The sequence below is a fragment of the Primulina eburnea genome, chromosome 14 (assembly GCF_022965805.1).
Source record: "Primulina eburnea isolate SZY01 chromosome 14, ASM2296580v1, whole genome shotgun sequence".
Lineage (NCBI taxonomy): Eukaryota > Viridiplantae > Streptophyta > Magnoliopsida > Lamiales > Gesneriaceae > Primulina > Primulina eburnea.
In genome coordinates this window covers 32817818-32827727 of record NC_133114.1, presented here as the reverse complement: position 1 = coordinate 32827727, position 9910 = coordinate 32817818, and the positions used below count along the sequence as shown (strand labels likewise).

Below are 9910 nucleotides of genomic sequence, written 5' to 3'. Positions count from 1 at the left end.
TACTTTTTAGTCGGATATTTGGTTTGGCCTTATTGGGGCACGATGCAGACGGGGACAAGGGACCAGCTTTCTTTTTTTGTTTTTATTTTTGTTATTTCAGAACATGGAAGTGCGTAAGAAGATAACTACAGAGAAAAGGAACAGCTCTATAAATTGATTATTATGAGATCAAAGTTTCAAAAATATCAATGGATCTAACAAAACCTGTGCAAAGAGGCACATTGCAAAGTCAATAGCAACCTGACTAACCCACTTTACAATCTGGTTGGTTAAGTTTAGCTAAGGAAAAGTAACTGGGAAAACATATAGTCTAATATGACTATTCGTTTCAACAAACAAATTTCTACCGATCACAATCTCTCTTCCTCCTTATAGACAAACTAATTATATCGTAACACCCTTGAACTCATCCACATAACTACCCTAATGCTGGTAAAATATAGTTCACTTGAATTTCGGACTGCAACATTATGTCATGCTTCAATAATTGCAGCAATGTGCCCGTCCCTTCAACAGATTGTCCCAAAGACAGATCATCTGTCGCGGGGACTGGTAATGTGCAGTGTAATAGTCTTCCATGCATCCGTACTGGCAAAACTTCCAGTTATGAGAATAATGCACGTGCTTCGTGGTGTTGAACTGCTCGACCCACATTCCCATACTCACGTCCTCCATCTTAAATAACTGCAAAATTGGGTAGAATGTTGGAATACAGGAAAGGTGCCTCAGATGTTATGTCCAGCAGAAAATATATAGAAGATTAAGTGAGTATTACACACCCGTAGGCTGTGGTTTTGGTGTTGGGTGACAATGTACTCAGCAATGTCGCTTGATATAACATATCCAGGACCATTGGCATAAGGGGGATATATTTCCTCCGGCCACTCCTGCATAAAAGAAAAATAACTCCAGAGTGTAGGGCTCATAGGTGTGTGGAAGACCGGGATATATATATATATATATATATATATATATATATATTGTAAAGTTAAATGGATTGGTAATAACAAAATTTCATTTTCACATAAAGAAGTTTTGTACCTCATATGACACGGCCCATTTCCCGGTCCTAAGAGGTCGATGCAAAAAGTTTAAATTTCCCAAATACAAAGACCTTGTAGGAGATGTGCCTTCTATTTCTTTGAGGACAGGATCTATCTTGATGAAAGTGTCGTCGTCGCATTTCATAATGTACGCTGCTGTTGCATTTTTAACCTAGTATAAAAAAAATAATGCATTTGAGAAAATGAATCGGCCTAAAATTGAAATGTTTTCGTAATCGACTTGGAGAAAAAAATAAAGGAGCACCATAATAGGGAGTATAAGAAGTGCAGATGAACATACCCCATACTCGCAAATGGCAATAGTTTTGAGAACTACCAGCTCATACCGATCCATGAATGGCAAAATCTCTATATCACCAAAGTAAGCTGCCTCTTTCTTCAAAATTGCATTCACTTCACTCCTAGTATTCTACATATGATAGTCTTTAGTGGGTAAACCTCCAGTTACTGAGTACTTATTTATGATCAGGTATACACATACAACATGAAATCAGGACGATTAAGCAAGTGGGAATTAATGGACAAAAGGCCACTACAAGGCCCCATAGCTATTGACAATCATAAATCTGATGCCAAAGGAATAACCATAAAAACATCAAAAATATACAACCATGGGTTCTTCCTCTTCCTGTCATCTCAATAGGAGATGATATCCTATGCAACGTATGTTGAACGTTTTTTAATTATGAGCTTAACATATTTCAAAATTTTTGAAAGATAAATATGATCATAGTTGTCAAAGGCGCAAAGCACACCGTGGCCATGGAGCCTGAGAAACAACGTGCAGTGCAAAGCAAGGTGCACGCCTTACCAAAACAAGGCGAACATTTTTTATTTTAAAAATATATATTTATATTAGAATAAATATATTAAAATATGAAATAATTAAGTCACAGTGTCACTCAAAAGAAAAAACAATTAATAAGTTCATAACAATTAGTAACATGATTAAAAAATTTCAATTATCCAAATCAAGTTCATCTTCTTCCATCAAATCATCGTAGTCCCCATAACTTTCGGACTTATATTCTTCTTGGTCTTTATAATTTTCTTGATCAACATCAATTTCTTCTTCATCTCCATTCAAAAGATGTTAAATTGGTTTCTTCTGGTTGTTTTAGATGCAGATGTCATCGTCTCGTTCTTCTGTTCAGCGCTCTCTTCTTCTGCTTCTAGCATTGGAGCGTTGGGTTGCTGGGGATTGGGTTTGAACCTTTTGTTTTAAACAAGTGACTAAAAAAAACTCTAGGCATGCCTGAGTGAACTTTCAAAGCTAGTCCAGGCAAACGGATGGGTTCTCTTTAGTGAAGACCCCAGACGCAAGGTACTCGCCTTTGACAACTATGAATATGAATATTATTTCCGATTGCAACATCCTTGCAACACATCTTTGGCTCAATATAATTTTCCCAATTAAAGATGATTGTCTAAATGGTGTTAAATTATGATGATCCTCACATTTTGCTCATTATCCACACATCATGGTCGAACCTTTAAAGTAATTGCTTGCCAAACTCCTATAATATAAATTAAAATTAAGATATCCCCACAAAAATAAAATTAAATATCGATGAAAATCCCAAAGACTGGTAAATTCATAGGAAAAATTGAAGCAATATATTTAGAAGAATGGTTCAAGAGTAACTAGCAATTGAATCTAAGACTCCTTGTAAAACATGCAACAGTTCCAGAAACACCTATCTTTCAGTTAAATGATTCTACAAGTCGCAAGGCGATCATAATGCTAAAAGTCTACAAGTCGCAAGGCGATCATAATGCTAAAAGAGAAGGAAGAGAATAAAGAAGTGTGGGAGATCAGAGAGATCACTTGTATAAATGGCAAAAATCAGTAAGCATATAGAACAGAATTCATATTTCTTAGACTGTTTCATCACACCACTTACTATTAAACTCACGATCATATCTCAAAAAGTTCCAAGGCAAATGTATTCAAATCATAGTAATCAAAAGTGCAAGGTAATGCACACAGGTGTCATGAGACTTAAAGCACAAAGTAAAGCGCATGCTTTATACTCTCAAAAGATAAAAATAAAATCAATTTAATAAAATCATCATCATTTTCATCTTCCAAAGATAAAATATTATAATGTGAGGGCAAAGGCAGAGGCGACTCGATATTAGGGTTTCCTTTGCTTTATTTTTTAAAAAATAAAATAGACGAGAAATCACACTTTTAATGAAAGATTTCTCCTCTGTTATATATTTAAAAAAATGATTTTTCCTATAAAGAACGTGATTTATGGAAGTCATGCACTTCGCTGCGCTTTGTGAGACTTTGACAATTATTATTCAAACATCAAAGAAATATGCAATATGAATTGTTTCTAAGAAAGATATGTCACTATCAATTTTACAACTTATGCAAATGATCCATGTAAGCTAAATAAATGCTTCACGTACATTTTAACCTCGACATCATCGTGTTTCAAGTCTGTCAATAGATGAGGTAATAAATAGTCAGAGAGGAGGGAGATATTAAAATAAAATGATGGCTCACCATGGCAACAAAGAACCTAACATCCACTTTAGAGGACTTGACTGCGACGGATTGCATCCATGTCTTTCTAATCGTCATGCGCTCTGTAAAGTGATTTGTGGCGGAAAGAACTCCAATAAAAAGTTGAAACCTACTTTCAGGCATGGGATGAGCTTTCCACTTCTCTGAGAAATCTAATACTCTCTGGTGTGAAAAACTTGGATGAGTGGTTGGTAGAGAGGTGGCATATACTGAATGAACATCCACATCTCCTTTGATTGCCAATCCGGTTGCATCTTCCAAAGTAAAACCCTGCATGTTGAAACGGTGTGATCAGAAAATAGTACTTTGTTTGTTGACCAAAGCAATACAAAGATGATGAGCTTAGTTTTAGCTCATTTATGTCTATTTTTTCCATGTCGCTGAGAAAGCTGATGTACAGAGGCCAACTAAAAGTTATTGCAGATGTAATCCAAATGAAATGGCAAACAAACTTACCATTCGATATGGAAATGATGTCACATGACGACCCCCAACATTTATGTGGTATCCATCAACTCCAGCACGTATGGTCAAAACAAACATTCTGCCCTCCCAGAAAGGAAATGGCCAGGTTACTTCTGGTTTTTTTGCACGTCCTATGAATCGCTGAAACCATGAAAATATTTTGGCCTCTTTTGTATCTATGACATCATTGCGCATCCATTTTTCACATCTCAAATACCCGTCAACTGCCAAGAAAAATGTGCAATTTTTGATAAGTCAACCATGCATCACTATTACGTACAAATCAATAAAATGGAACATGGGCACAATACATGATGAGCATTAGAAGGGCTAATTATTGACTAATCAATAAAAATGACATACCACGAGAGACTCATAACTCGTAGTTGTTACGGAAGGCGGACCTACTACTAAACTTCATCATTACAAAATACAAGAAAAAATTCACATTTAAAAAAACTATAGTATAAGTGGTAGAACTCATCATTCCATATATATCATTTTCCACACACACAAAATTGTCATACATGCGTTAATTGATGTCTTCTCCACGTGTAACCATCAATCACAACCATAACTGATTCTAATATTGGTTTAAACATAAAAGGGCAGCAGAATTTTAGAATTTAATATGTTGTTGCCCCTTAAAAAATATATATGAATTGATGCCAAAAATTTCACACTAGACTGATTGTATTAATGGGTTAGCGAGTCAAATCAGTATCATGATGTAAAATCCTAACATTCTTCAAACTTGGAAAAATGGGAAATGCAACAGTCTTGTGTGGATAACTAAACAGAGAATAAAAACATAAAATTACCCAGCATATCATCATCCTCTTTGGATGCTAAGCCATCGCACCTCTGGGCCGTTCCCCACTGCATTCTATAACATGTATTGTGTTCCATCACTGGCTGATGGCTCCAATCACCTCTAAGTCGAGGATTCAAATGCAAAATCTTCGGAGGATCCTCCCCATCCACAGCCTTCAATCCTTGCAGTTCAACCATGAACTGTGAAACCATGACCAGTGCTTCATCAGGCCTCAATTTGGCTAGCTGAGGGACGTACTCTTGATGTGCATTGTGCGGAGTTGCAATAACTGTTATAGAAGAACCGGCAGCAAGGCCACATGGTAAGAACATAACAAGATCTTTTTTTTCCAATTCTTCTCCATCCATTAAAACCCACGAAGGACATGTTTCAGGCTTCCCTTCAAGTACCGTGCCCATTATAATCTCCTTATCACCATATTTATTTACTTCTTCCCAAGCCTTCAACCCCAAAGTCCACGACTCATCCGCCATTCTTTCCAGAAGAGTCAGGTTATTGGGTCTGTTCATTCGTCGCAAACTTCCAGTAGTTATTCGACCATATAGTGGCTGCATTGGCTTTGTCAGAGGGTGGCCATCTTCCTTATCTTGTGAGGCTTTTTCGCCAGACCTTCCATGAGGATCTTGATTTTCATTATTTTGTAATATGCGGTGAAGCCCATCAGAGAACATGGATGTCGATCGTGATTTACTCAATTCTAAATCCTTGTCATCCACATTAGACAATCCACCACTAAAAACTGTGTCACTCTTAAAAAATTGATGAAACTTGAGGAAAATAATAATTAAATATAATGCAGCTATCCCCCATAAAATGTATGATAGTTTGAACCTCCTTGAACTAGGAGGCTCACCTTTAAACCTCTTCATCCTCACAGTCCAAACAAACAAATAAAATGCTTAAACATACGCTAAATATCACTCCGTTCCATTTCTCACAATCAACAAATATATAAAACTACAGATAAAAGAAGAGGTGCGTCGAATCCAATCATTTCTTAAAAATTTCAAATTCCATAGAGCCCAGCTACAACCATATCAATTAATTCATGTTTATATCTTGAACAAAAATTCCGGTAAAAAATGCACAACCAGAATCAGAAACAGAAACAATGCACATCTGAATCCAAAAGTGCAGAGATCACATTTGATGAAGAAATAGACGCGAATCCACAAACAAATTCTTTTTTTCTAACGCTCAACATTTTCAATAGCATTTGCTTGACAGAGGCATGCTATACCCATCACTCGTTCCCACGCCAACGACAATTCAGCAGAAAATGTAAACCAAAATCCAAGAAATCGCAGCAGATCAATGCTGAAAAGGACCAGGAGAAGTAAAAAAAAAAAAAACTAAAATACAGGTTTATACGTATGTATTACGGGTGAAAGCAGTTTTGTATTCCGGTTATCTATCTTTTAATTTTCCTTTTAAGAATGGAGGTAGGAGTTTACAAATGACCTAATTATGAGCAGAACGGACCTAATTATAGGCAGTTCAACACATGACGGTGAGACTCGGGCTCTGATACCATGTTAAGATTGGAACTTGGACCTAACTCAATCCCAAAAGCTAGCTCGAGGGGGAGGATTGTCCAAGTCAATATATGACACTCAAAGGTTATTTATCTAACCGATGTGGGACATTTAACACACCTCTCTCACGTCCAGGAATGAACATCTGGAGCGTGGAGTTTACAAATGATCCAATTATGGGTAGAACGGGTGGCCTAATTATAGGCAGTCCAACACATAACGGTGGAACTCGTGCTCTGATACCATGTTAAGATTGGAACTTGGACCTAACTCAACTCCAAAAGCTAGCTCAAGGGTCAAAGATTAATTATCTAACCGATGTGGAACATTTAACAGGTATGACAATGAAGTATGTGTGCGTAATCTGGACATGGAATTTGAGGCTGATTACTGAAAAATAAAAAATGCAGGCACCAAAGTGAAAATATTAAACATTTTTTCAAGAATATCAATAAAATAATTTTTTTAAAAGTTTATGATAAAGCTTCCCACCGATCAGTAATCGCCTTTGATGATTTCGTATTTAGCATTGGAGATCGTTTCTTTCATGGTATTGGTGTTCAATACAAAATAATGTCTTGTCAATGACAAGGTTCTATGCCAACAAATTGGAGATCGGAACCCACACATTTCATACGAGCAAGCCTAATCCATTTTCATATCAGTACATGAGAAAGGTATTTATTATTTCTTTGAGATGCACGCTTTTTCATTATTTAGATCTATTTTCAAAGACGGTGTTAGCCCGATTGTTATAAGTCGCTAGTTGGGCTTGGACATGCTTTATGTAAACTAGGCCCACATCGCGCAACCTAGTGTCTGTAGGTATGCGTTTCCAGATGATGTTTGATACTGAAGAATCTAGTGTTCGACGGTATGATTATTATTTCATTTATTCTATTTTTCTGCTCATCCTCCTTTGTTTGTGTACAGTGAGTCCCCTGTGGTGTTGATAAATGTTCAAGTTACATAATTATGTGAGATTTCTGACCTTTGCTTGATTCAGTTACATGGGAACAATAACCGGGATAGGTGATTTAGATCCTCCTAGGTGGCCAAATTCACACTGGCGTTCAGTTAAGGTATATCACACATCCAAAGTTCCTGCCCATTGATTGCATACGTTACAAAATTTTACAGTGTTATGTTCTTTAGTTTCTCTTCCTTGGTCTGAATCCAGTGATATCTACCATAATTTTTTATATTTAATTCTTGCCATGAAACTGAATGTTAACCTTTTTAATGGAGGTTGGCTGGGACGAACCTACAACTGGGGAGAGGCATCCAAGAGTGTCTTTGTGGGAAATTGAGCCTTTAACAACATTCCCCATGTATCCATCACCGTTTCCCTGAGACTGAAACGACCATGGCCTCCAGGGATCCCCTCTCTCTCTGGTAGGAACCTTCTTTCCATGAATGAAGAAATCATTTTTGTTAGTTGAATTCATTTTGCAACTTATACTACACAAGCCACCAGGCGGTAATGACATTAATGTCTATTAAGTTATTTATTTTACGGCATAGCTTGTATTTATTATTACATCGCATGGATGAAACTTGATGAAACAGGATTATACTCTATATGTGGCTCTGAGGAGAAGTTGGGGACAGAAGAGTGCAATCTATCAACTTTCAAGGAATGAGAGTCTCACCATGCATGCAACAAAGGCTGGATACTTCAATGCTCGGTTTACAAAATGACGTATACCAAGCTATGGCTGCTTCTACTATGCAAGAAATGAGGACCGTAGATCCTTCGAGACAGCAGATCCTATCTCCAAATATACAATTCCAGCATCCCCAAGATATTGCTAACAACAGGCCTGGAACTTTGGTCCAACCTCAGATATCACAGCAGTCCTCGGCTCCATTTTTTCAGAGTCTACAAGGAAACCATTTGTAGGCACAACAATCTCATGCTAACCATCAACAACAATTGCAACATCAGAACTCGTTCAATAATGTACACGTCCAGCATCAGAACCAGACTCCACTACGACAACCACAACAAATGGTTGAGCATCAACGGGTTACGAATGTCTCAACTATCCTATCTCAACTGTCTTCAAACCCTCAAGTCCAGTCTCCAACACTGCAATCCATACCTTCCATGCGGCAGAACTATTCTGACTCGAATGTCAAACCAGTTTCTAGTGATATTAACTCTCCTTTACACAGTTTATTGGCTTCAGTTTCCCAGGATGAGGCTTCAGACTTTCTTTACATGCATAGATTCAACAACTTATTATCTTCAAATGGCTGGCCAATAAAACAGGTTCCTCTCGATCCTCTTCTTTCTGGAAACGTGTCACCAAGTGTTCCACATCAAACCGATAATTTGGGACCATCATACCAAAATGTATCCCACAATCATGTTTCTTTGCCTCCGTTTCCTGGGAGGGAATGTCTGATAGAGCAAGAAGATAGCACTGATCCGCAAACCACTTTCTGTTTGGGGTTAATATAGACTCCTCTTCCCTTATTCAAAATGGGATTTCAAATCTTCGAGGAGTTCAAAGTGATAGTGATAACGCAACAATGGCGTATGCTTCTTCCAGCTACGTCAGTAGCTCTGGTGCAGATAATCCACTGAACCCAGCTGTGACTTCAAGCCAATGCGTCAGTGAGTCTGGTTTCTTATAGTCGTCCGATATTTTGGCCCATTCTAACCCACCCGACAGAGCCTTTGTTAAGGTTAGGTTGCGATTATAACTCGAAGTAGTCAAAACAGAGATGCTATTAAGCATAAGCACAAACTAAATATCTACAACCGTGCGACATAAGTTAGAATCTAACACGAATGTTTTTGTGTTATCAGGTTTACAAGGCATGGTCCTTTGGAAGGTCTCTCGACTTAAGCAAATTTAGCAGCTATCACGAGCTATGCAGTGAACTTGCACAGATGTTTGGCCTTGAAGGCCAACTTGAGGACCCATTGAGATCAGGCTGGCAGCTTGTATTTGTGAACTGAGAGAACGATGTTCTTCTCCTGGGCGATGATCCTGGCCATAAGTTTTACATCTATCGCAAACAAGAACACTGGTATCCATTCCCATTTGATGGACATTCCTTCTGATGCGTATTCCTTTTCATCACCATATTCCAGGGAATTTGTTAACAGTGTATGGTGTATCAAGATTTTGTCACCTCAAGAAGTACAGCCTGTATAGGAGATGGAAAGACGAGGGGTTGAGCTCCTGAATTCGGTCCCCATTCAGAGGCCGCCCCTTCAGAATGGCACCTGTGATGGTTATGTTGGACAGCAGGAAGCCAGAAATATGGGTTCTGGAATACCATCTGTTGGCACTCCTAATTTCTAATTGGATTTTTAAAAAAAATCATTTCTGTATGCTTGTAATATTAATGTTGCTTCTGAATGTGCAGAGGGAAAAGAAAAATTCTACTTTTAACACGAGCCTTTCATGTAGAAGCTATGTTATAATGCAAAATAACCTTAAATCATTAAGTTCAC

At 37.7% G+C, this 9910-nt stretch overlaps 1 protein-coding gene, 1 long non-coding RNA gene and 1 pseudogene across 3 annotated transcripts; 2 read left to right on the top strand and 1 right to left on the bottom strand.

Annotated features, from left to right (window-relative positions):
* Window positions 1–134: 134 nt before the first annotated feature.
* LOC140811401 (hydroxyproline O-galactosyltransferase GALT2-like) lies at window positions 135–6321 on the bottom strand. Of its 2 annotated transcripts, XM_073169249.1 has the most exons (8): window positions 5995–6320; window positions 4890–5607; window positions 4060–4292; window positions 3583–3873; window positions 1345–1473; window positions 1042–1215; window positions 780–887; window positions 135–684 (listed from the first exon to the last, which is right to left on the bottom strand). In XM_073169249.1, exons 2-8 carry the CDS (start codon window positions 5572–5574, stop codon window positions 481–483), a joined length of 1824 nt encoding a protein of 607 aa, XP_073025350.1. In that variant the 5' UTR covers window positions 5575–5607; window positions 5995–6320; the 3' UTR covers window positions 135–480. The 2 variants fall into 2 exon arrangements, with proteins under 2 accessions (XP_073025350.1, XP_073025349.1); XM_073169248.1 differs by having other exon boundaries at window positions 4890–6321.
* Window positions 6322–7252: 931 nt separating this feature from the next.
* On the top strand, window positions 7253–7820 carry LOC140811405 (uncharacterized). The gene is made up of 3 exons (XR_012113450.1): window positions 7253–7312; window positions 7445–7520; window positions 7687–7820. It is a non-coding gene; the product is annotated as an uncharacterized lncRNA (long non-coding RNA).
* A 199-nt stretch (window positions 7821–8019) lies between these two features.
* LOC140811404 (auxin response factor 6-like) lies at window positions 8020–9828 on the top strand (annotated as a pseudogene).
* The last annotated feature ends 82 nt before the right edge of the window (window positions 9829–9910 follow it).